Source organism: Tachyglossus aculeatus, chromosome 22 (genome assembly GCF_015852505.1).
Source record: "Tachyglossus aculeatus isolate mTacAcu1 chromosome 22, mTacAcu1.pri, whole genome shotgun sequence".
Taxonomy (NCBI): domain Eukaryota; kingdom Metazoa; phylum Chordata; class Mammalia; order Monotremata; family Tachyglossidae; genus Tachyglossus; species Tachyglossus aculeatus.
In genome coordinates this window covers 49,698,421-49,724,665 of record NC_052087.1, presented here as the reverse complement: position 1 = coordinate 49,724,665, position 26,245 = coordinate 49,698,421, and the positions used below count along the sequence as shown (strand labels likewise).

Genomic DNA, 26,245 nt, shown 5'->3' with positions numbered 1-26,245 from the left:
TAGTACAGTGCTCTGCACACAGTAAGCGCTCAATAAGTACAATTGAAAGGGTGAATGAATGAAAAGTGTGTAAGCAAGGCTGCTGCATTGTGTCTGCGTCTTTATTCTGCCAGGCTCGGTCCTCAGCATGAATAATAATAACGGAATTTATTAAGTACTCACTGTGTGCCAGGCGCTGTACTAAGCGCTGGGGTGCATACAAGCAAATGGGGTTAGACACGGTCCCTGGCCCGTGTGGGGCTTGCACTTCCCAAGCGCTTAGTCCAGTGCTCTGCACACAGTGAGCGCTCAATAAATACGAATGAATGAATGGGGCTCACGTCTTTCATTCATTCAATCGTGTTTATTGAGCGCTCACTGTGTGCAGAGCACTGTAGCTTAGTACAGTGCTCTGCACACAGTAAGCGCTCAATAAATACAATTGAAAGGATGAATGAATGAATGACAAGTATGTAAGCAAGGCTGCTACATTGTGTCTGCGTCTTTATTCTGCCAGCTTCGGTCCTCAGCGTGAATAATAATAACGGAATTTATTAAGCACTTACTGTGTGCCAGGCGCTGTGCTAAGCACTGGGGTGGATACGAGCAAATCGGGTTAGACACGGTCCCCGGCCCGTGTGGGGCTTGTAGTTCCCAAGCGCTTAGTCCAGTGCTCTACACACAGTAAGTGCTCAATAAATATGAATGAATGAATGGGGCTCACGTCTTTCATTCATTCAATCGTATTTATTGAGCGCTTACTGTGTGCAGAGCACTATAGCTTAGTACAGTGCTCTGCACACAGGAAGCGCTCAATAAATACAATTGAAAGGATGAATGAATGAAAAGTGTGTGAGCAAGGCTGCTACGTTGTGTCTGCATCTTTATTCTGCCAGCCTCGGCCCTCAGCATGAGTAATAATAACGGAATTTATTAAGCACTTCCTGTGTGCTGGGTGCTGTACTATCAATCAATCAATTGTATTTACTGAGAGCTTACTGTGTGCAGAGCACTGTATTAAGCGCTTGGGAAGTATACATTGGCAACGTATAGAGACAGTCCCTACCCAACAGTGGGTTCACAGTCTAGAAGGGGGAGACCGAGAACAAAACCAAACATATCAACAAAATGAAATAGGATAGATATGTGCAAGTAAAATAGAGTAATAAATATGTACAAACATCAATCAATCATATTTATTGAGCGCTTACTGTGTGCAGAGCACTGTACTAAGCGCTTGGGAAGTATACATTGGCAACGTATAGAGACAGTCCCTACCCAACAGTGGGCTCACAGTCTAGAAGGGGGAGACCGAGAACAAAACCAAACATATCAACAAAATGAAATAGGATAGATATGTGCAAGTAAAATAGAGTAATAAATATGTACAAACATCAATCAATCATATTTATTGAGCGCTTACTGTGTGCAGAGCACTGTACTAAGCGCTTGGGAAGTCCACGTTGGCAACACATAGAGACGGTCCCTACCCAACTGGGCTCACAGTCTAGAAGGGGGAGACAGACAACAAAACGAAACATACTAATAAAATAAATAGAATAGATATCATCATCATCAATCGTATTTATTGAGAGCTTACTGTGTGCAGAGCACTGTACTAAGTGCTTGGGAAGTACAAGTTGGCAACATATACAGTCAATCAATCAATCAATCGTATTTATTGAGCGCTTACTATGTGCAGAGCACTGTACCAAGCGCTTGGGAAGTACAAATTGGCAACACATAGAGACAGTCCCTACCCAACAGTGGGCTCACAGTCTAAAAGGGGGAGACAGAGAACAAAATCAAACATACTAACAAAATAAAATGAATAGAATAGATATGGACAAGTGAAATAGAGTAATAAATATGTACAAACATGTATGCATATGTACAGGTGCTGTGGGGAAGGGAAGGAGGTAAGACGGGGGGATGGAGAGGGGGATGAGGGGAAGAGGAAAGAAGGGGCTGAGTGTGGGAATCAATCAATCAATCAATCAATCGTATTTATTGAGCGCTTACTATGTGCAGAGCACTGTACTAAGCGCTTGGGAAGTACAAATTGGCAACATATAGAGACAGTCCCTACCCAGCAGTGGGCTCACTGTCTAAAAGGGGGAGACAGAGAACAGAACCAAACATACCAACAAAATAAAATAAGTAGGATAGAAATGTACAAGTAAAATAAATAAATAAATAAATAGAGTAATAAATATGTACAACCATATATACATATATACAGGTGCTGTGGGGAAGGGAAGGAGGTAAGACGGGGGGATGGAGAGGGGGACGAGGGGGAGAGGAAAGAAGGGGCTCAGTCTGGGAAGGCCTCCTGGAGGAGGTGAGCTCTCAGCAGGGCCTTGAAGGGAGGAAGAGAGCGAGCTTGGCGGGTGGGCAGAGGGAGGCCATTCCAGGCCCGGGGGAGGACGTGGGCCGGGGGTCGATGGCGGGACAGGCCAGAACGAGGCCTAACGGTGAGGAGATCAGCGGTGGAGGAGCGGAGGGTGCGGGCTGGGCTGGAGAAGGACAGAAGGGAGGGGAGGTAGGAGGGGGCGAGGTGATGGACAGCCTCGAAGCCCAGGGTGAGGAGTTTCTGCCTGATGCGCAGATTGATCGGTAGCCACTGGAGATTTTTGAGGAGGGGAGTAACATGCCCAGAGCGTTTCTGGACAAAGACAATCCGGGCAGCAGCAGGAAGTATGGACTGAAGTGGGGAGAGACACGAGGATGGGAGATCAGAGAGAAGGCTGGTGCTGTAGTCCAGACGGGATAGGATGAGAGCTTGAACGAGCAGGGTAGCGGTGTGGATGGAGAGGAAAGGGCGGATCTTGGCAATGTTGTGGAGCTGAGACCGGCAGGTTTTGGTGATGACATGGATGTGAGGGGTGAACGAGAGAGCGGAGTCCAGGATGACACCAAGGTTGCGGGCTCGTGAGACGGGAAGGATGGTAGTGCCGTCAACAGAGATGGGAAAGTCAGGGAGAGGGCAGGGTTTGGGAGGGAAGACAAGGAGCTCAGTCTTCGACATGTTGAGCTTTAGGTGGCGGGCGGACATCCAGACGGAGATGTCCTGAAGGCAGGAGGAGATGCGAGCCTGGAGGGAGGGGGAGAGAGCAGGGGCAGAGATGGAGATCTGGGTGTCATCAGCGTAGAGATGACAGTTGAAGCCGTGGGAGCGAATGAGGTCACCAAGGGAGTGCGTGTCGATCGAGAACAGAAGGGGACCAAGCACTGAACCTTGGGGAACCCCCACAGTGAGAGGATGGGAGGGGGGGGGAGGAGGAGCCTGCAAAAGAGACTGAGAAAGAACGACCGGAGAGATAAGAGGAGAACCAGGAGAGGACGGAGTCTGTGAAGCCAAGGTCAGATAACGTGTGGAGGAGAAGGGGGTGGGCCACAGTGTCAAAGGCAGCTGAGAGGTCGAGGAGGATTAGGACAGAGTAGGAGCCTGTGGATGAAGACTGTGAGCCCCCCGCAGCCCAACCTGATCACCTTGTAACCTCTCCAGCACTTAGAACAGTGCTTTGCACATAGTAACTGCTTAATCAATGCCATTATTATTATTATTATTATTATTACCTCATCTGTAATATGGGGATGAAGACTGTGAGCCCCCCGTGGGACAACCTCCCCAGCGCTTAGAACAGTGCGTTGCACATAGGAAGTGCTTAATAATGCCATTATTATTATTATTATTATTACCTCATTTGTAAAGGGGGGATGAAGACTGTGAGCCCCCCGTGGGACAACCTGATCACCTTGCAACCTCCCCAGTGCTTAGAAAAGTGCTTTGCACATAGTAAGCGCTTAATAAATGCCATCATTATTATTATTATTACTAACATCTTAAAATGGGGATGAAGACTGTGAGCCCCCCGTGGGACCACCTGATCACCTTGTAACCTCCCCAGCGCTTAGAACAGTGCTTTGCACATAGCGCTTAATAAATGCCGTCATTATTATTATTATTATTCTTACTAACTCATCTTAAAATGGGGATGAAGACTGTGAGCCCCCCGCGGGACAACCCGATCGCCTTGTAACCTCCCCAGCGCTTAGAACAGTGCTTTGCACATAGTAAGCGCTTAATAAATGCCGTCATTATTATTATTAGTATTCTTACTAACTCATCTTAAAATGGGGATGAAGACTGTGAGCCCCCCGTGGGACAACCTGATCGCCTTATAGCCTGCCCAGCGCTTAGAACAGTGCTTTGCACATAGTAAGCGCTTAATAAATGCCATCGTTATTACTAGTATTACTAACTCATCTTAAAATGGGGATGAAGACTGTGAGCCCCCCCGTGGGACAACCCGATCGCCTTGTAGCCTGCCCAGCGCTTAGAACAGTGCTTTGCGCATAGTAAGCGCTTACTAAATACCATTCATTCATTCACCCGTTCGTATTTTGCATGTACTAAGGGGTTACTAAATGCCATTCATCCGTTCGTATTTATTGAGCGCTTACTATAATAAACGACCCCTTCCTGTTGCCGCAGGCTCACATGCAGGCTCGATTTGTGATCCTGAGGGTCCTGCTGGAAGCCGGAGAGGGTCTCGTCAGCGTCGTCCCCACCACCGGCTCCGACGGGCGCCCGGATGCCAGGGTCCGCCTGGATCGCGGCAAGATCCGCTCAGTGGGCAGGCCCGCCCTGGAACGCTTCCTGCGCCGACTCCAGGTAGAGAGGGAAGAATAATAATAATAATGATAATAATTGGCATTTGTTAAGCGCTTACTATGTGCAAAGCACTGTTCTAAGCGCTGGGGAGGAGACAGGGTGATCAGGTTGTCCCACGGGGGGCTCCCAGTCTTCACCCCCATTTTCCAGATGAGGGAACTGAGGCCCAGAGAAGTGAAGCGACTTGCCCGAGATCACACAGCAGCAGCGTGGCTCAGTGGAAAGAGCCCGGGCTTTGGACTCAGAGGTCGTAGGTTCAAATGCCGGCTCCGCCAATTGTCAGCCGTGTGACTCTGGGCAAGTCACTTCACTTCCCTGGGCCTCAGTTACCTCATCCGTCAAATGGGGATGAAGACTGTGAGCCCCCCGTGGGGCAACCTGATCACTTTGTAACCTCCTCGGTGCTTAGAACAGTGCTTTGCACATAGTAAGCGCCTAATAAATGCCATCATTACATTAGTACATTATGTGGTGGAGTCGGGATTCGAACCCATGACCTCTGACTCCAAAGCCCGGGCTCTTTCCACTGAGCCACGGATCCTTTGAACCCCATCCCGGGCCCTCTTCCCCCCTACGTTTTCCCTCTGCATCCCTCAATGGAACGCTTACTCCATCTCCCTTTCCCACCCCGGGGTGGAACTGACAGGGAGAAAGTGGTTTAAAGGGTTTCGTGGTTTGGACTGATCCCACCCCACTAAACCCCCACCTCCCGACGAGGGGGTCGGCAGCTGCTGCCGCTGTGGATCAAAATAATAATAATAATAATAATAATAATAATAATAATAATAATAATAAAATAATGATGATGATGATAGCATTTATTAAGCGCTTACCATGTGCAAAGCACTGTTCTAAGCGCTGGGGAGGTTACAAGGTGATCAGGTTGTCCCATGGGGGGCTCACAGTCTTCATCCCCATTTCACAGATGAGCCAACTGAGGCACGGAGAAGTGAAGTGACTTGCCCAAAGTCACCCAGCTGACAGTCGGCGGAGCCGGGATTTGAACCCATGACCTCTGACTCTAAAGCCCGAGCTCTTGCTGCTGAGCCATGCTGCTTCTGTGCAAAGCACTGTTCTAAGCGCCGAGGGGGGATGATAATAATAATAATGATAGCATTTATTAAGCGCTTACTATGTGCAAAGCACTGTTCTAAGCGCTGAGGAGGTTACAAGGTGATCAGGTTGTTCCATGGGGGGGGGCTCACAGTCTTAATCCCCATTTTACAGATGAGGTAACTGAGGCCCAGAGAAGTGAAGCGACTTGCCCAAAGTCACACAGCTGACAATTGGCGGAGCCGGGATTTGAACCCATGATCTCTGACTCCAAAGCCCGGGCTCTTTCCACTGAGCCACGCTGCTTCTCTATAAGGTGATCAGGTTGTCCCACGGGGGGCTCCCAGTCTTCATCCCCGTTTTCCAGATGAGGGAACTGAGGCCCAGAGAAGTGAGGTGACTTGCCCAAAGTCACCCAGCTGCCAAGTGGCGGAGTCAGGATTCGAACCCATGACCTCTGACTCCAAAGCCCGGGCTCTTTCCACTGAGCCACGCTGCTTCTTATGGATCGTAACCACTTTTTGTCTCCGTTGAGCCGGGGCGAGCCGGCCTTCCGAAAGGCGCTTAGTATAGTGCTCTGCATTTAGGAAGCGCTCGAAAAATGTGATTGATTGGTTGAATCACTGGGCTGAAAATAGTACCACCTAACCGTTCTGGCACGCTTATTTTATTTTGTTAAAATGTTTGGTTTTGATCTCTGTCTCCCCCTTTTAGACTGTGAGCCCACTGTCGGGTAGGGACCGTCTCTAGATGTTGCCAACTTGGACTTCCCAAGCGCTTAGTACAGTGCCCTGCACACAGTACGCGCTCAATAAATACGATTGATTGATCGATTGATTGATTGATTCCTGCCCTGAAAATAAATAAGTAATGATGGTATTTGTTCAGAAGCAACGTGGCTCAGTGGCAAGAGCCCGGGCTTTGGAGTCAGAGGTCATGGGTTCAAACCCCGGCTCTGCCAATTGTCAGCTGTGTGACTTTGGGCAAGCCACTTCACTTCTCTGGGCTTACAGTGACCTCATCTGGAAAATGGGGATGAAGACTGGGAGCCCCCCGTGGGACAACCTGAACGCCTTGTAACCTCCCCAGCCCTTAGAAGAGTGCTCTGCACACAGTAAGCGCTCAATAAATACGATTGAATAAATGAATGCTTTGCACATAGTAAGTGCGTAATAAGTGCCATCATTATCATTATTCTTATCATTTCTCCTCCAAGAGGACTTCCCCGACTGTCGTCATCATCATCAATCGTATTTATTGAGCGCTTACTATGTGCAGAGCACTGTACTAAGCGCTTGGGAAGTACAAATTGGCAACAGTCCCTACCCAACAGTGGGCTCACAGTCTAAAAGGGGGAGACAGAGAACAAAACCAAACATACTAACAAAATAAAATAAATAGGATAGATATGTACAAGTAAAATAAATGAATAAATAGAGTAATAAATATGTCATCATTTCCTCTTCTCCCACTCCCTTCTGTGTCTCCCTTGCGCTTCGATTTACCCCCCTCTATTTCACCCCTCCCTTAGCCCCCCAGCACCCATGCCCCCGTCCATCATTTATTGATATTAACATCTGTCTCCCGCTCGAGACTGTCAGCTCGCTGCAGGCAGGGAGCATGCCTACCAACTCTGTTGTAATAATAATAATAACAATAATGGCATTTATTAAGTGCTTACTATGTGCCAAGCACTGTTCTAAGCGCTGGGGAGGTTACAAAGTGATCAGTACGGATTTATTACTGTATTTGTTTTATTTGCACATATTTATTCTATTTATTCTATTGAGAAGCAGCATGGCTCAGTGGAAAGAGCACGGGCTTTGGAGTCAGAGGTCATGGGTTCCGATCCCGGCTACACCGCTTGTCAGCTGTGTGACTCTGGGCAAGTCACTTCTCTGGGCCTCAGTTCCCTCATCTGGAAAATGGGGATGAAGATTGTGAGCCCCACATGGGACAACTTGATCACCCTGCATCCTCCCCAGAGCTTAGAACAGTGCTTTGCACATAGTAAGCGCTTAACAAATACCAAAATTACTATTACTAATTACTATCAGATTGTCCCACGGGGGGCTCGCAGCCTTCATCCCCGTTTTCCAGACGAGGGAACTGAGGCCCAGAGAAGTGAAGCGACTTGCCCGAAGTCACACAGCTAATTTCACCGAGCCACACTGCTTCTCTATTGTATTGTTGCATTGTCTTTTGGACTGTGAGCCCACTTGGGTAGGGACTGTCTCTCCATGTTGCCAACTTGTACTTCCCAAGCGCTTGGTCCAGTGCTCTGCACACAGTAAGCGCTCAATAAATACGATTGATTGATTGATTGATTGTCCTCTCCCAAGCGCTTGTGATCCGCGCACCGGAATCGCTCAGTAGATACGATGGATTGATTGATTGCGTGGGCGGGGGCTGAATCACCTTCCTCTCCTTCCTCCCTCCGTCAGGTGCTGAAGTCGACGGGGGACGTGGCCGGGGGGCGAGCACTGTACGAGGGCTACTCCGCCGTCACCGACGAGCCCCCCGAGCGCTTCCTCACCCTCAGGGACACCGTCCTGCTGCGCAAGGAGGCCCGCAAGCTCATCGTGCAGCCCAGTACCCGCCACGACGGTAACCCCCTTTCCCACCTCACCCCGATGACGACGATAATAACAATATCAATAACGACGGTATCTGTTAGGCGCTCACTTGGTGCCGAGCACCGTCCTGAGCGCTGGGGTAGATACAAGTTCATCAGGGTGGACGCAGTCCCTGTCTCCCGTCACACTCATTTTACAGTTGAGGTCGCAGCTCTTAATCCCCACTTTACAGGTAAGGGAACTGAGACCCAGAGAATAATAATAATAATAATGGCACTTATTAAGCACTTACTAAGTGCAAAGCACTGGGGGCGGTTACAAGGTGATCAGGTTGTACCACGGGGGGCTCTCCCAGTCTTCATCCCCATTTTCCAGATGAGGTCACTGAGGCCCAGTGAAGTGACTTGCCCAAAGTCACCCAGCTGACGAGCGGCGGAGTCAGGATTCGAACCCACGACCTCTGACTCCCAAGCCCGGGCTCTTTCCACTGAGCCGCGCTGCTTCTCTAAGAAGCAGCTTCTGCCGAAGGAGAGGCGGGGCGAAGTCATTCATTCATTCACTCGTGCTTATTGAGCGCGTACTGTGTGCAGAGCACTGTACTAAGCGCCTGGGAAGTCCAAGTTGGCAACATCTAGAGACGGTCCCTCCCCAGCAGCGGGCTTACAGTCTAGAAGGGGGAGACGGGCAACAAAACAAAACATATAAACCAAATAAAATCAGTAGAATAAATATGTACAAGTAAAATAAGTAAATAGAGTAATAAATATGTACAAACATATATACATATATATGTGTGTGTTTCAAAGCCCGTCTGAGAGCTCACCTCATTCATTCATTCATTGTCGTATTTATTGAGCGCGTACTGTGTGCAGAGCACTGGACTAAGTGCTTGGGAAGTCCAAGTTGGCAACCTATAGAGACGGTCCCTACCCAACAACGGGCTCACAGTCTAGAGGGGGAGACAGACAACAAAACAAAACGTATAAACCAAATAAAATAAATAGAATAAATATGTACAAGTAAAATAGAGTAATTTATATGTACAAACATATATACATATATATGTGTTTCAAAGCCCTACTGAGAGCTCACCTCATTCATTCAATCGTATTTATTGAGCGCTTACTGTGTGCAGAGCACTGGACTAAGCGCTTGGGAAGTACAAGTTGGCAACATCCAGAGGTGGTCCCTACCCAACAGCGGGCTCACAGTCTCGAAGGGAGACAGACAACGAAACAAAACATATAAACCAAATAAAATAAATAGAATAAATATGTACAAGTAAAATAAATAGAGTAATACATATGTACAAACATATATACATATATATGTGTTTCAAAGCCCTTCTGAGAGCTCACCTCATTCATTCAAGCGTATTTATTGAGCGCTTACTGTGTGCGGAGCACTGGACTAAGCGCTCGGGAAGGACAAGTTGGCAACATCTAGAGACGGTCCCTACCCACCAACGGGCTCACAGTCTAGAAGGGGGAGGCAGACAACAAAACAAAACATATTCCCAGACTGAGCCCCCTTCTTCCTCTCCCCCTCTCCCCCTCCCCCCCCGCCTTACCTCCTTCCCCTCCCCACGGCACCTGTATAGATGTATAGATGCTTGTACGGATTTATTACTCTATTATTTTATTTGTACATATTTATTCTATTTATTTTATTGTGTTAATATGTTTTGTCTTGTTCTCTGTCTCCCCCTTCCAGACTGTGAGCCCGCTGTTGGGTAGGGACCGTCTCTATAGGTTGCTAACTTGGACTTCCCAAGCGCTCAGTCCAGTGCTCTGCACACAGTAAGCGCTCAATAAATATGAATGAATGAACTTGGACTTCCCAAGCGCTTAGTCCCGTGCTCTGCACACCGTAAGCGCTCAATAAATCTGATTGAATGAATGAATGAACGTGTTTAAGGCTGTGTTTTATTTTAACCCTAAATAAAGTCTCGGTAGGAACGCCCAAGTGGTTGCAGCAAACTTTTTTTTTTAATGGCATTTATTAAGCGCTTACCGTGTGCGAAGCACTGTTCTAAGCGCTGGGGAGGTTACAAGGTGATCAAGTTGTCCCGCGGGCTCACAGTTTTAATCCCCGTTTTACAGATGAGGGAACCGAGGCCCAGAGAAGTGACTTGCCCAAAGGCACACAGCTGACAATTGGTGGAGCGGGGATTTGAGAAGCAGCGTGGCCGAGTGGAAAGAGCCCGGGCTTTGGAGTCAGAGGTCATGGGTTCGAATCCCGCTTCCACCACGTGTCTGCTGTGTGACCTTGGGCGAGTCACTTCACTTCTCTGAGCCTCAGTTACCTCATCTGGAAAATGGGGATGACGACTGTGAGCCCGGCGTGGGACAACCTGATCACCCTGTATCCCCCCCCCCCCCAGTGCTTAGAACAGTGCTTTGCACATAGTAAGCGCTTAACAAATGCCATCATTGTTATTATTATTATTTGAACCCCTGACCTCTGACTCCAAAGCCCGGGCTCTTTCCACTGAGCCACGCTGCTTCCCCCTTCAAGGCCCTGCTGAGAGCTCACCTCCTCCAGGAGGCCTTCCCACACTCAGCCCCTTCCTTCCTCTCCCCCTCGTCCCCCTCTCCATCCCCCCCATCTTACTTCCTTCCCTTCCCCACAGCACCTGTATAGATGTATAGATGTTTGTACATATTTATTACTCTATTTTACTTGCCCATATCTATTCTATTGATTTTATTTCGTTAGTATGTTTGGTTTTGTTCTCTGTCTCCCCCTTTTAGACTGTGAGCCCTCTGTTGGGTAGGGACCGTCTCTATGCGTTGCCAACTTGTACTTCCCAAGCGCTTAGTCCAGTGCTCTGCACACAGTAAGCGCTCAATAAATACGATTGATTGATTCCCCAAACTTGTCCGTGAGCTTGTGGGGGGCTGGCCTGGGGTGGACGGATTGTCCCCGATTCCGGGATGGGGGAACCGAGTCCCCGCCTGCCGACCGCGGTTGGGTTTTGTGGTCAGTCTCATTCATTCAGTCGTATTTATTGGGCGCAGAGCACTGGACTGAGCATCTCCCCCGCTCACGTCGATTCCTTCCTTTTCCGCGCCCGCAGGTTCAGTGGTCCAGCTGCTGGAGTACGAGCCCACCGCCGCCGGCCTCATCCGCTCCTTCTCCGAGCGCTTCCCGGAAGACAGGCGGGAGTTAGAGGAGATGCTCACCCGCCTGGCCCGAGCCGATGCCCGCTCTTGGAAGGGCGGCCCAGGAGCCCGGGCCCAATAAAGCCTGAACGCGACGCCGCGGCCCCTTCCCCGTTAAAGCGGCGCGGCCCGCCAATCATTTATTAAGCATTTACTATGTGCAAAGCACTGTTCTAAGCGCTGGGGGGGGGAAACAAGGTGATCAGTTTGTCCCACGGGGGGCTCAAAGCCTTCATCCCCATTTTACAGATGAGGTAACTGAGGCTCAGAGAAGTTAATCAATGGTATTTATTGAGCGCTTACTGTGTGCAGAGCACTGGACTAAGCGCTTGGGAAGTCCAAGTTGGCAACATCTAGAGACGGTCCCTCCCCACCGGCGGGCTCACAGTCTAAAAGGGGGAGACAGACAACAAAACCAAACATACTATCAAAATTAAATAGAATAGATATGGACGAGTAAAATCAATAAATCTGTGTTAGTTTTGTGTGTTCACCTGTGAGCCCGCCCCTGCTAGACCGTGAGCCCGCTGTTGGGTCGGGACCGTCTCTAGAGGTTGCCGACTTGGAGTTCCCAAGCGCTTAGTCCAGTGCTCTGCACACAGTAAGCGCTCAATAAATCCGATTGAACGAAAGAATGAGCGGGGCTCACAGCCTTTCATTCATTCAGTCGGATTTATTGAGCGCTTACTGTGTGCAGAGCACCGAATGAATGAATGAAAAAAGTGTTATTGAGCTCAGTACAATGCTCTGCACACAGTAAGCGCTCAATAAATACAATTGAAAGAATGAATGAATTAAAAGGGTGTAAGCAAGGCTGCTACATTGTGTCTGCGTCTTTATTCTGCCAGCCTCGGTCCTCAGCGTGAATAATAATAACAGAATTTATTAAGCACTTACTGTGTGCCAGGCGCTGTACTAAGCGCTGGGGTGCATACAAGCAAATGGGGTTAGACACGGTCCCTGGCCCGTGTGGGGCTTGCACTTCCCAAGCGCTTAGTCCAGTGCTCTGCACACAGTGAGCGCTCAATAAATGCGATTGAATGAATGAATGAGTGGGGCTCACAGTCTTTCATTCAACTGTATTTATTGAGCGCTTACTGTGTGCAGAGCACTGTAGCTTAGTACAGTGCTCTGCACACAGTAAGCGCTCAATAAGTACAATTGAAAGGGTGAATGAATGAAAAGTGTGTAAGCAAGGCTGCTGCATTGTGTCTGCGTCTTTATTCTGCCAGGCTCGGTCCTCAGCATGAATAATAATAATGGAATTTATTAAGTACTCACTGTGTGCCAGGCGCTGTACTAAGCGCTGGGGTGCATACAAGCAAATGGGGTTAGACACGGTCCCTGGCCCGTGTGGGGCTTGCACTTCCCAAGCGCTTAGTCCAGTGCTCTGCACACAGTGAGCGCTCAATAAATACGAATGAATGAATGGGGCTCACGTCTTTCATTCATTCAATCGTGTTTATTGAGCGCTCACTGTGTGCAGAGCACTGTAGCTTAGTACAGTGCTCTGCACACAGTAAGCGCTCAATAAATACAATTGAAAGGATGAATGAATGAATGACAAGTATGTAAGCAAGGCTGCTACATTGTGTCTGCGTCTTTATTCTGCCAGCTTCGGTCCTCAGCGTGAATAATAATAACGGAATTTATTAAGCACTTACTGTGTGCCAGGCGCTGTGCTAAGCACTGGGGTGGATACGAGCAAATCAGGTTAGACACGGTCCCTGGCCCGTGTGGGGCTTGTAGTTCCCAAGCGCTTAGTCCAGTGCTCTACACACAGTAAGTGCTCAATAAATATGAATGAATGAATGGGGCTCACGTCTTTCATTCATTCAATCGTATTTATTGAGCGCTTACTGTGTGCAGAGCACTATAGCTTAGTACAGTGCTCTGCACACAGGAAGCGCTCAATAAATACAATTGAAAGGATGAATGAATGAAAAGTGTGTGAGCAAGGCTGCTACGTTGTGTCTGCATCTTTATTCTGCCAGCCTCGGCCCTCAGCATGAGTAATAATAACGGAATTTATTAAGCACTTCCTGTGTGCTGGGTGCTGTACTATCAATCAATCAATTGTATTTACTGAGAGCTTACTGTGTGCAGAGCACTGTATTAAGCGCTTGGGAAGTATACATTGGCAACGTATAGAGACAGTCCCTACCCAACAGTGGGCTCACAGTCTAGAAGGGGGAGACCGAGAACAAAACCAAACATATCAACAAAATGAAATAGGATAGATATGTGCAAGTAAAATAGAGTAATAAATATGTACAAACATCAATCAATCATATTTATTGAGCGCTTACTGTGTGCAGAGCACTGTACTAAGCGCTTGGGAAGTATACATTGGCAACGTATAGAGACAGTCCCTACCCAACAGTGGGCTCACAGTCTAGAAGGGGGAGACCGAGAACAAAACCAAACATATCAACAAAATGAAATAGGATAGATATGTGCAAGTAAAATAGAGTAATAAATATGTACAAACATCAATCAATCATATTTATTGAGCGCTTACTGTGTGCAGAGCACTGTACTAAGCGCTTGGGAAGTCCACGTTGGCAACACATAGAGACGGTCCCTACCCAACTGGGCTCACAGTCTAGAAGGGGGAGACAGACAACAAAACGAAACATACTAATAAAATAAATAGAATAGATATCATCATCATCAATCGTATTTATTGAGAGCTTACTGTGTGCAGAGCACTGTACTAAGTGCTTGGGAAGTACAAGTTGGCAACATATACAGTCAATCAATCAATCAATCGTATTTATTGAGCGCTTACTATGTGCAGAGCACTGTACCAAGCGCTTGGGAAGTACAAATTGGCAACACATAGAGACAGTCCCTACCCAACAGTGGGCTCACAGTCTAAAAGGGGGAGACAGAGAACAAAATCAAACATACTAACAAAATAAAATGAATAGAATAGATATGGACAAGTGAAATAGAGTAATAAATATGTACAAACATGTATGCATATGTACAGGTGCTGTGGGGAAGGGAAGGAGGTAAGACGGGGGGATGGAGAGGGGGATGAGGGGAAGAGGAAAGAAGGGGCTGAGTGTGGGAATCAATCAATCAATCAATCAATCGTATTTATTGAGCGCTTACTATGTGCAGAGCACTGTACTAAGCGCTTGGGAAGTACAAATTGGCAACATATAGAGACAGTCCCTACCCAGCAGTGGGCTCACTGTCTAAAAGGGGGAGACAGAGAACAGAACCAAACATACCAACAAAATAAAATAAGTAGGATAGAAATGTACAAGTAAAATAAATAAATAAATAAATAGAGTAATAAATATGTACAACCATATATACATATATACAGGTGCTGTGGGGAAGGGAAGGAGGTAAGACGGGGGGATGGAGAGGGGGACGAGGGGGAGAGGAAAGAAGGGGCTCAGTCTGGGAAGGCCTCCTGGAGGAGGTGAGCTCTCAGCAGGGCCTTGAAGGGAGGAAGAGAGCGAGCTTGGCGGGTGGGCAGAGGGAGGCCATTCCAGGCCCGGGGGAGGACGTGGGCCGGGGGTCGATGGCGGGACAGGCCAGAACGAGGCCTAACGGTGAGGAGATCAGCGGTGGAGGAGCGGAGGGTGCGGGCTGGGCTGGAGAAGGACAGAAGGGAGGGGAGGTAGGAGGGGGCGAGGTGATGGACAGCCTCGAAGCCCAGGGTGAGGAGTTTCTGCCTGATGCGCAGATTGATCGGTAGCCACTGGAGATTTTTGAGGAGGGGAGTAACATGCCCAGAGCGTTTCTGGACAAAGACAATCCGGGCAGCAGCAGGAAGTATGGACTGAAGTGGGGAGAGACACGAGGATGGGAGATCAGAGAGAAGGCTGGTGCTGTAGTCCAGACGGGATAGGATGAGAGCTTGAACGAGCAGGGGAGCGGTTGGGATGGAGAGGAAAGGGCGGATCTTGGCAACGGTGCGGAGCTGAGACCGGCAGGTTTTGGTGACGGCTTGGATGTGAGGGGTGAACGAGAGAGCGGAGTCGAGGATGACACCAAGGTTGCGGGCTCGTGAGACGGGAAGGATGGTAGTGCCGTCAACAGAGATGGGAAAGTCAGGGAGAGGGCAGGGTTTGGGAGGGAAGACAAGGAGCTCAGTCTTCGACATGTTGAGCTTTAGGTGGCGGGCGGACATCCAGACGGAGATGTCCTGAAGGCAGGAGGAGATGCGAGCCTGGAGGGAGGGGGAGAGAGCAGGGGCAGAGATGGAGATCTGGGTGTCATCAGCGTAGAGATGACAGTTGAAGCCGTGGGAGCGAATGAGGTCACCAAGGGAGTGCGTGTCGATCGAGAACAGAAGGGGACCAAGCACTGAACCTTGGGGAACCCCCACAGTAAGGGGATGGGAGGGGGAGGAGGAGCCTGCAAAAGAGACTGAGAAAGAACGACCGGAGAGATAAGAGGAGAACCAGGAGAGGACGGAGTCTGTGAAGCCAAGGTCAGATAACGTGTGGAGGAGAAGGGGGTGGGCCACAGTGTCAAAGGCAGCTGAGAGGTCGAGGAGGATTAGGACAGAGTAGGAGCCTGTGGATGAAGACTGTGAGCCCCCCGCAGCCCAACCTGATCACCTTGTAACCTCTCCAGCACTTAGAACAGTGCTTTGCACATAGTAACTGCTTAATAAATGCCATTATTATTATTATTATTATTATTACCTCATCTGTAATATGGGGATGAAGACTGTGAGCCCCCCGTGGGACAACCTCCCCAGCGCTTAGAACAGTGCGTTGCACATAGGAAGTGCTTAATAATGCCATTATTATTATTATTATTATTACCTCATTTGTAAAGGGGGGATGAAGACTGTGAGCCCCCCGTGGGACAACCTGATCACCTTGCAACCTCCCCAGTGCTTAGAAAAGTGCTTTGCACATAGTAAGCGCTTAATAAATGCCATCATTATTATTATTATTACTAACATCTTAAAATGGGGATGAAGACTGTGAGCCCCCCGTGGGACCACCTGATCACCTTGTAACCTCCCCAGCGCTTAGAACAGTGCTTTGCACATAGCGCTTAATAAATGCCGTCATTATTATTATTATTATTCTTACTAACTCATCTTAAAATGAGGATGAAGACTGTGAGCCCCCCATGGGACCACCTGATCACCTTGTAACCTCCCCAGCGCTTAGAACAGTGCTTTGCACATAGCGCTTAATAAATGCCGTCATTATTATTATTATTATTATTCTTACTAACTCATCTTAAAATGGGGATGAAGACTGTGAGCCCCCCGCGGGACAACCCGATCACCTTGTAACCTCCCCAGCGCTTAGAACAGTGCTTTGCACATAGCGCTTAATAAATGCCGTCATTATTATTATTATTATTCTTACTAACTCATCTTAAAATGGGGATGAAGACTGTGAGCCCCCCGTGGGACAACCTGATCGCCTTGTAACCTCCCCAGCGCTTAGAACAGTGCTTTGCACATAGTAAGCGCTTAATAAATGCCGTCATTATTATTATTATTATTCTTACTAACTCATCTTAAAATGGGGATGAAGACTGTGAGCCCCCCGTGGGACAACCTGATCGCCTTATAGCCTGCCCAGCGCTTAGAACAGTGCTTTGCACATAGTAAGCGCTTAATAAACGCCATCGTTATTACTAGTATTACTAACTCATCTTAAAATGGGGATGAAGACTGTGAGCCCCCCGTGGGACAACCCGATCGCCCTGTAGCCTGCCCAGCGCTTAGAACAGTGCTTTGCGCATAGTAAGCGCTTACTAAATACCATTCATTCATTCACCCATTCGTATTTTGCATGTACTAAGGGGTTACTAAATGCCATTCATCCGTTCGTATTTATTGAGCGCTTACTATAATAAACGACCCCTTCCTGTTGCCGCAGGCTCACATGCAGGCTCGATTTGTGATCCTGAGGGTCCTGCTGGAAGCCGGAGAGGGTCTCGTCAGCGTCGTCCCCACCACCGGCTCCGACGGGCGCCCGGATGCCAGGGTCCGCCTGGATCGCGGCAAGATCCGCTCAGTGGGCAGGCCCGCCCTGGAACGCTTCCTGCGCCGACTCCAGGTAGAGAGGGAATAATAATAGTAATAATGATAATAATTGGCATTTGTTAAGCGCTTACTATGTGCAAAGCACTGTTCTAAGCGCTGGGGAGGAGACAGGGTGATCAGGTTGTCCCACGGGGGGCTCCCAGTCTTCACCCCCATTTTCCAGATGAGGGAACTGAGGCCCAGAGAAGTGAAGCGACTTGCCCGAGATCACACAGCAGCAGCGTGGCTCAGTGGAAAGAGCCCGGGCTTTGGACTCAGAGGTCATAGGTTCAAATCCCGGCTCCGCCAATTGTCAGCTGTGTGACTCTGGGCAAGTCACTTCACTTCCCTGGGCCTCAGTTACCTCATCCGTCAAATGGGGATGAAGACTGTGAGCCCCCCGTGGGGCAACCTGATCACTTTGTAACCTCCTCGGTGCTTAGAACAGTGCTTTGCACATAGTAAGCGCTTAACAAATGCCATCATTACGTTAGTACATTATGTGGCGGAGTCGGGATTCGAACCCATGACCTCTGACTCCAAAGCCCGGGCTCTTTCCACTGAGCCACGGATCCTTTGAACCCCCTCCCGGGCCCTCTTCCCCCCTACGTTTTCCCTCTGCATCCCTCAACGGAACGCTTACTCCATCTCCCTTTCCCACCCCGGGGTGGAACTGACAGGGAGAAAGTGGTTTAAAGGGTTTCGTGGTTTGGACTGATCCCACCCCACTAAACCCCCACCTCCCGACGAGGGGGTCGGCAGCTGCTGCCGCTGTGGATCAAAATAATAATAATAATAATAATAATAATAATAATAATAATAATAATAATAAAATAATGATGATGATGATAGCATTTATTAAGCGCTTACCATGTGCAAAGCACTGTTCTAAGCGCTGGGGAGGTTACAAGGTGATCAGGTTGTCCCATGGGGGGCTCACAGTCTTCATCCCCATTTCACAGATGAGCCAACTGAGGCACGGAGAAGTGAAGTGACTTGCCCAAAGTCACCCAGCTGACAGTCGGCGGAGCCGGGATTTGAACCCATGACCTCTGACTCTAAAGCCCGAGCTCTTGCTGCTGAGCCATGCTGCTTCTGTGCAAAGCACTGTTCTAAGCGCCGAGGGGGGATGATAATAATAATAATGATAGCATTTATTAAGCGCTTACTATGTGCAAAGCACTGTTCTAAGCGCTGAGGAGGTTACAAGGTGATCAGGTTGTTCCATGGGGGGGGCTCACAGTCTTAATCCCCATTTTACAGATGAGGTAACTGAGGCCCAGAGAAGTGAAGCGACTTGCCCAAAGTCACACAGCTGACAATTGGCGGAGCCGGGATTTGAACCCATGATCTCTGACTCCAAAGCCCGGGCTCTTTCCACTGAGCCACGCTGCTTCTCTATAAGGTGATCAGGTTGTCCCACGGGGGGCTCCCAGTCTTCATCCCCGTTTTCCAGATGAGGGAACTGAGGCCCAGAGAAGTGAGGTGACTTGCCCAAAGTCACCCAGCTGCCAAGTGGCGGAGTCAGGATTCGAACCCATGACCTCTGACTCCAAAGCCCGGGCTCTTTCCACTGAGCCACGCTGCTTCTTATGGATCGTAACCACTTTTTGTCTCCGTTGAGCCGGGGCGAGCCGGCCTTCCGAAAGGCGCTTAGTATAGTGCTCTGCATTTAGGAAGCGCTCGAAAAATGTGATTGATTGGTTGAATCACTGGGCTGAAAATAGTACCACCTAACCGTTCTGGCACGCTTATTTTATTTTGTTAATATGTTTGGTTTTGATCTCTGTCTCCCCCTTTTAGACTGTGAGCCCACTGTCGGGTAGGGACCGTCTCTAGATGTTGCCAACTTGGACTTCCCAAGCGCTTAGTACAGTGCCCTGCACACAGTACGCGCTCAATAAATACGATTGATTGATCGATTCCCGCCCTGAAAATAAGTAATGATGGTATTTGTTGAGAAGCAGCGTGGCTCAGTGGAAAGAGCCCGGGCTCTGGAGTCAGAGGTCATGGGTTCAAACCCCGGCTCCGCCGACTGTCAGCTGTGTGACTTTGGGCAAGCCACTTCACTTCTCTGGGCCTCAGTGACCTCATCTGGAAAATGGGGGTGAAGACTGGGAGCCCCCCGTGGGACAACCTGAACGCCTTGTAACCTCCCCAGCCCTTAGAAGAGTGCTCTGCACACAGTAAGCGCTCAATAAATACGATTGAATAAATGAATGCTTTGCACAGAGTAAGTGCTTAATAAATGCCATCATTATCATTATTCTTATCATTTCTCCTCCAAGAGGACTTCCCCGACTGTCATCATCATCATCAATCGTATTTATGGAGCACTTACTATGTGCAGAGCACTGTACTAAGCGCTTGGGAAGTACAAATTGGCAACATCTAGAGACAGTCCCTACCCAACAGTGGGCTCACAGTCTAAAAGGGGGAGACAGAGAACAAAACCAAACATACTAACAAAATAAAATAAATAGGATAGATGTGTACAAGTAAAATAAATAAATAAATAGAGTAATAAATATGTCATCATTTCCTCTTCTCCCACTCCCTTCTGTGTCTCCCTTGCGCTTCGATTTACCCCACCCCTCCCTTAGCCCCCCAGCACCCATGCCCCCGTCCATCATTTATCGATATTAACATCTGTCTCCCGCTCTAGACTGTCAGCTCTCTGCGGGCAGGTAGCATGCCTACCAACTCTATTGTAGTAATAATAAAAATAACAATAATGGCATTTATTAAGCGCTTACTATGTGCCAAGCACTGTTCTAAGCGCTGGGGAGGTTACAAAGTGATCAGTACGGATTTATTACTCTATTTGTACATACTTATTTTATTTATTCTATTGAGAAGCAGCGTGGCTCAGTGGAAAGAGCGCGGGCTTTGGAGTCAGAGGTCATGGGTTCCGATCCCGGCTACACCGCTTGTCAGCTGTGTGACTCTGGGCAAGTCACTTCTCTGGGCCTCAGTTCCCTCATCTGGAAAATGGGGATGAAGATTGTGAGCCCCACATGGGACAACCTGATCACCCTGCATCCTCCCCAGCGCTTAGAACAGTGCTTTGCACGTAGTGAGCGCTTAACAAATACCAGAATTACTATTACTAATTACTATCAGATTGTCCCACGGGGGGCTCGCAGCCTTCATCCCCGTTTTCCAGGCGAGGGAACTGAGGCCCAGAGAAGTGAAGTGACTTGCCCGAAGTCACACAGCTAATTTCACCGAGCCACGGTGCTTCTCTATTGTAATGTCGCATTGTCTGTTGGACTGTGAGCCCACTTGGGTAGGGACTGTCTCTCCATGTTGCCAACTTGTACTTCCCAAGCGCTTGGTCCAGTGCTCTGCACACAGTAAGCGCTCAATAAATACGATTGATTGATTGATTGATTGTCCTCTCCCAAGCGCTTGTGATCCACGCACCGGAATCGCTCAGTAGATACGATGGATTGATTGATTGCGTGGTCGGGGGCTGAATCACCTTCCTCTCCTTCCTCCCTCCGTCAGGTGCTGAAGTCGACGGGCGACGTGGCCGGGGGGCGAGCACTGTACGAGGGCTACTCCGCCGTCACCGACGAGCCCCCCGAGCGCTTCCTCACCCTCAGGGACACCGTCCTGCTGCGCAAGGAGGCCCGCAAGCTCATCGTGCAGCCCAGTACCCGCCACGACGGTAACCCCCTTTCCCACCTCACCCCGATGACGACGATAATAACAATATCAATAACGACGGTATCTGTTAGGCGCTCACTTGGTGCCGAGCACCGTTCTGAGCGCTGGGGTAGATACAAGTTCATCAGGGTGGACGCAGTCCCTGTCTCCCGTCACACTCATTTTACAGTTGAGGTCGCAGCTCTTAATCCCCACTTTACAGATAAGAGAACTGAGACCCAGAGAATAATAATAATAATAATGGCACTTATTAAGCACTTACTAAGTGCAAAGCACTGGGGGCGGTTACAAGGTGATCAGGTTGTCCCACGGGGGGCTCTCCCAGTCTTCATCCCCATTTTCCAGATGAGGTCACTGAGGCCCAGTGAAGTGACTTGCCCAAAGTCACCCAGCTGACGAGCGGCGGAGTCAGGATTCGAACCCACGACCTCTGACTCCCAAGCCCGGGCTCTTTCCACTGAGCCGCGCTGCTTCTCTAAGAAGCAGCTTCTGCCGAAGGAGAGGCGGGGCGAAGTCATTCATTCATTCAATCGTGCTTATTGAGCGCTTACTGTGTGCAGAGCACTGTACTAAGCGCTTGGGAAGTCCAAGTTGGCAACATCTAGAGACGGTCCCTACCCAGCAGCGGGCTCACAGTCTAGAAGGGGGAGACGGGCAACAAAACAAAACATATAAACCAAATAAAATAAATAGAATAAATATGTACAAGTAAAATAAGTAGAGTAATAAATATGTACAAACATATATACATATATATGTGTGTTTCAAAGCCCTTCTAGAGAGCTCACCTCATTCATTCATTCATTCAGTCGTATTTATTGAGCGCGTACTGTGTGCAGAGCACTGGACTAAGTGCTTGGGAAGTCCAAGTTGGCAACCTATAGAGACGGTCCCTACCCAACAGTGGGCTCACAGTCTAGAAGGGGGAGACAGACAACAAGACAAAACATATTAACAAAATAAAATAAATAGAATAAATATGTACAAGTAAAATAGAGTAATAAATGTGTACAAACATATATACATATATATGTGTTTCAAAGCCCTACTGAGAGCTCACCTCATTCATTCAATCGTATTTATTGAGCGCTTACTGTGTGCAGAGCACTGGACTAAGCGCTTGGGAAGTACAAGTTGGCAACATCCAGAGGTGGTCCCTACCCAACAGCGGGCTCACAGTCTCGAAGGGAGACAGACAACGAAACAAAACATATAAACCAAATAAAATAAATAGAATAAATATGTACAAGTAAAATAGAGTAATACATATGTACAAACATATATACATATATATGTTTCAAAGCCCTTCTGAGAGCTCACCTCATTCATTCAAGCGTATTTATTGAGCGCTTACTGTGTGCGGAGCACTGGACTAAGCGCTCGGGAAGGACAAGTTGGCAACATCTAGAGACGGTCCCTACCCACCAACGGGCTCACAGTCTAGAAGGGGGAGGCAGAGAACAAAACAAAACATATTCCCAGACTGAGCCCCCTCCTTCCTCTCCCCCTCCGTCATCCCCCCCATCTTACCTCCTTCCCCTCCCCACGGCACCTGTATAGATGTATAGATGCTTGTACGGATTTATTACTCTATTATTTTATTTGTACATATTTATTCTATTTATTTTATTGTGTTAATATGTTTTGTCTTGTTCTCTGTCTCCCCCTTCCAGACTGTGAGCCCGCTGTTGGGTAGGGACCGTCTCTATAGGTTGCTAACTTGGACTTCCCAAGCGCTCAGTCCAGTGCTCTGCACACAGTAAGCGCTCAATAAATATGAATGAATGAACTTGGACTTCCCAAGCGCTTAGTCCCGTGCTCTGCACACCGTAAGCGCTCAATAAATCTGATTGAATGAATGAATGAACGTGTTTAAGGCTGTGTTTTATTTTAACCCTAAATAAAGTCTCGGTAGGAACGCCCAAGTGGTTGCAGCAAACTTTTTTTTTTAATGGCATTTATTAAGCGCTTACCGTGTGCGAAGCACTGTTCTAAGCGCTGGGGAGGTTACAAGGTGATCAAGTTGTCCCGCGGGCTCACAGTTTTAATCCCCGTTTTACAGATGAGGGAACCGAGGCCCAGAGAAGTGACTTGCCCAAAGGCACACAGCTGACAATTGGTGGAGCGGGGATTTGAGAAGCAGCGTGGCCGAGTGGAAAGAGCCCGGGCTTTGGAGTCAGAGGTCATGGGTTCGAATCCCGCTTCCACCACGTGTCTGCTGTGTGACCTTGGGCGAGTCACTTCACTTCTCTGAGCCTCAGTTACCTCATCTGGAAAATGGGGATGACGACTGTGAGCCCCGCGTGGGACACCCTGATCACCCTGTATCCCCCCCCAGTGCTTAGAACAGTGCTTTGCACATAGTAAGCGCTTAACAAATGCCATCATTGTTATTATTATTATTTGAACCCCTGACCTCTGACTCCAAAGCCCGGGCTCTTTCCACTGAGCCACGCTGCTTCCCCCTTCAAGGCCCTGCTGAGAGCTCACCTCCTCCAGGAGGCCTTCCCAGACTGAGCCCCTTCCTTCCTCTCCCCCTCGTTCCCCTCTCCATCCCCCCCATCTTACCTCCTTCCCTTCCCCACAGCACCTGTATATATGTATAGATGTTTGTACGTATTTATTACTCTATTTCACTTGCCCATATCTATTCTATTGATTTTATTTCGTTCGTATGTTTGGTTTTGTTCTCTGTCTCCCCCTTTTAGACTGTGAGCCCTCTGTTGGGTAGGGACCGTCTCTATGCGTTGCCAACTTGTACTTCCCAAGCGCTTAGTCCAGTGCTCTGCACACAGTAAGCGCTCAATAAATACGATTGATTGATTCCCCAAACCTGTCCGTGAGCTTGTGGGGGGCTGGCCTGGGGTGGACGGATTGTCCCCGATTCCGGGATGGGGGAACCGAGTCCCCGCCTGCCGACCGCGGTTGGGTTTTGTGGTCAGTCTCATTCATTCATTCAGTCGTATTTATTGGGCGCAGAGCACTGGACTGAGCGTCTCCCCCGCTCACGTCGATTCCTTCCTTTTCCGCGCCCGCAGGTTCAGTGGTCCAGCTGCTGGAGTACGAGCCCACCGCCGCCGGCCTCATCCGCTCCTTCTCCGAGCGCTTCCCGGAAGACAGGCGGGAGTTAGAGGAGATGCTCACCCGCCTGGCCCGAGCCGATGCCCGCTCTTGGAAGGGCGGCCCAGGAGCCCGGGCCCAATAAAGCCTGAACGCGACGCCGCGGCCCCTTCCCCGTTAAAGCGGCGCGGCCCGCCAATCATTTATTAAGCATTTACTATGTGCAAAGCACTGTTCTAAGCGCTGGGGGGGGGGAAACAAGGTGATCAGTTTGTCCCACGGGGGGCTCAAAGCCTTCATCCCCATTTTACAGATGAGGTAACTGAGGCTCAGAGAAGTTAATCAATCAATCAGTCGTATTTATTGAGCGCTTACTGTGTGCAGAGCACTGGACTAAGCGCTTGGGAAGTCCAAGTTGGCAGCATATCGAGACGGTCCCTCCCCACCGGCGGGCTCACAGTCTAAAAGGGGGAGACAGACAACCAAACCAAACATACTATCAAAATTAAATAGAATAGATATGGACGAGTAAAATCAATAAATCTGTGTTAGTTTTGTGTGTTCGCCTGTGAGCCCGCCCCTGCTAGACCGTGAGCCCGCTGTTGGGTCGGGACCGTCTCTAGAGGTTGCCGACTTGGAGTTCCCAAGCGCTTAGTCCAGTGCTCTGCACACAGTAAGCGCTCAATAAATCCGATCGAACGAATGAATGAGTGGGGCTCACAGCCTTTCATTCATTCAGTCGGATTTATTGAGCGCTTACTGTGTGCAGAGCACCGAATGAATGAATGAAAAAAGTGTTATTTAGCTCAGTACAATGCTCTGCACACAGTAAGCGCTCAATAAATACAATTGAAAGAATGAATGAATTAAAAGGGTGTAAGCAAGGCTGCTACATTGTGTCTGCGTCTTTATTCTGCCAGGCTCGGTCCTCGGCGTGAATAATAATAACGGAATTTATTAAGCACTTACTGTGTGCCAGGCGCTGTACTAAGCGCTGGGGTGCATACAAGCAAATGGGGTTAGACACGGTCCCTGGCCCGTGTGGTGCTTGCACTTCCCAAGCGCTTAGTCCAGTGCTCTGCACACAGTGAGCGCTCAATAAATGCGATTGAATGAATGAATGAGTGGGGCTCACAGTCTTTCATTCAACTGTATTTATTGAGCGCTTACTGTGTGCAGAGCACCGAATGAATGAATGAAAAGTGTTATTTAGCTCAGTACAATGCTCTGCACACAGTAAGCGCTCAATAAATACAATTGAAAGAATGAATGAATTAAAAGGGTGTAAGCAAGGCTGCTACATTGTGTCTGCGTCTTTATTCTGCCAGCCTCGGTCTTTAGCGTGAATAATAAAAACAGAATTTATTAAGCACTTACTGTGTGCCAGGCGCTGTACTAAGCGCTGGGGTGCATACAAGCAAATGGGGTTAGACACGGTCCCTGGCCCGTGTGGTGCTTGCACTTCCCAAGCGCTTAGTCCAGTGCTCTGCACACAGTGAGCGCTCAATAAATGCGATTGAATGAATGAATGAGTGGGGCTCACAGTCTTTCATTCAACTGTATTTATTGAGCGCTTACTGTGTGCAGAGCACTGTAGCTTAGTACAGTGCTCTGCACACAGTTGGCGCTCAATAAGTACAATTGAAAGGGTGAATGAATGAAAAGTGTGTAAGCAAGGCTGCTGCATTGTGTCTGCGTCTTTATTCTGCCAGGCTCGGTCCTCGGCATGAATAATAATAACGGAATTTATTAAGTACTTACTGTGTGCCAGGCGCTGTACTAAGCGCTGGGGTGCATACAAGCAAATGGGGTTAGACACGGTCCCTGGCCCGTGTGGGGCTTGCACTTCCCAAGCGCTTAGTCCAGTGCTCTGCACACAGTGAGCGCTCAATAAATACGAATGAATGAATGGGGCTCACGTCTTTCATTCATTCAATCGTGTTTATTGAGCGCTTACTGTGTGCAGAGCACTGTAGCTTAGTACAGTGCTCTGCACACAGTAAGCGCTCAATAAATACAATTGAAAGGATGAATGAATGAA

At 48.7% G+C, this 26,245-nt stretch overlaps 2 protein-coding genes across 2 annotated transcripts; both read left to right on the top strand.

Annotated features, from left to right (window-relative positions):
• Window positions 1-4,480: 4,480 nt before the first annotated feature.
• Window positions 4,481-11,660, top strand: LOC119943848 (dipeptidyl peptidase 3-like). The gene is made up of 3 exons (XM_038765028.1): window positions 4,481-4,657; window positions 8,155-8,317; window positions 11,366-11,660. The coding sequence occupies exons 1-3, from the start codon at window positions 4,484-4,486 to the stop codon at window positions 11,530-11,532; spliced, it is 504 nt and encodes a 167-aa protein (XP_038620956.1). The 5' UTR covers window positions 4,481-4,483; the 3' UTR covers window positions 11,533-11,660.
• Window positions 11,661-17,329: 5,669 nt separating this feature from the next.
• LOC119943868 (dipeptidyl peptidase 3-like) lies at window positions 17,330-24,452 on the top strand. Its single transcript, XM_038765054.1, has 3 exons — window positions 17,330-17,506; window positions 20,983-21,145; window positions 24,183-24,452. The coding sequence occupies exons 1-3, from the start codon at window positions 17,333-17,335 to the stop codon at window positions 24,347-24,349; spliced, it is 504 nt and encodes a 167-aa protein (XP_038620982.1). The 5' UTR covers window positions 17,330-17,332; the 3' UTR covers window positions 24,350-24,452.
• The last annotated feature ends 1,793 nt before the right edge of the window (window positions 24,453-26,245 follow it).

What these genes read in the sequence shown, in the direction of transcription:
- LOC119943868 (XM_038765054.1), top strand. Translation starts at nt 17,333, where the DNA reads ATGCAGGCTCGATTTGTGATCCTGAGGGTCCTGCTGGAAGCCGGAGAG. An exon ending in GCTTCCTGCGCCGACTCCAG is followed by an intron (nt 17,507 to 20,982) that starts GTAGAGAGGGAA and finishes TCCCTCCGTCAG; the next exon opens with GTGCTGAAGTCGACGGGCGA. An exon ending in GCCCAGTACCCGCCACGACG is followed by an intron (nt 21,146 to 24,182) that starts GTAACCCCCTTT and finishes CCGCGCCCGCAG; the next exon opens with GTTCAGTGGTCCAGCTGCTG.
- LOC119943848 (XM_038765028.1), top strand. Translation starts at nt 4,484, where the DNA reads ATGCAGGCTCGATTTGTGATCCTGAGGGTCCTGCTGGAAGCCGGAGAG. An exon ending in GCTTCCTGCGCCGACTCCAG is followed by an intron (nt 4,658 to 8,154) that starts GTAGAGAGGGAA and finishes TCCCTCCGTCAG; the next exon opens with GTGCTGAAGTCGACGGGGGA. An exon ending in GCCCAGTACCCGCCACGACG is followed by an intron (nt 8,318 to 11,365) that starts GTAACCCCCTTT and finishes CCGCGCCCGCAG; the next exon opens with GTTCAGTGGTCCAGCTGCTG.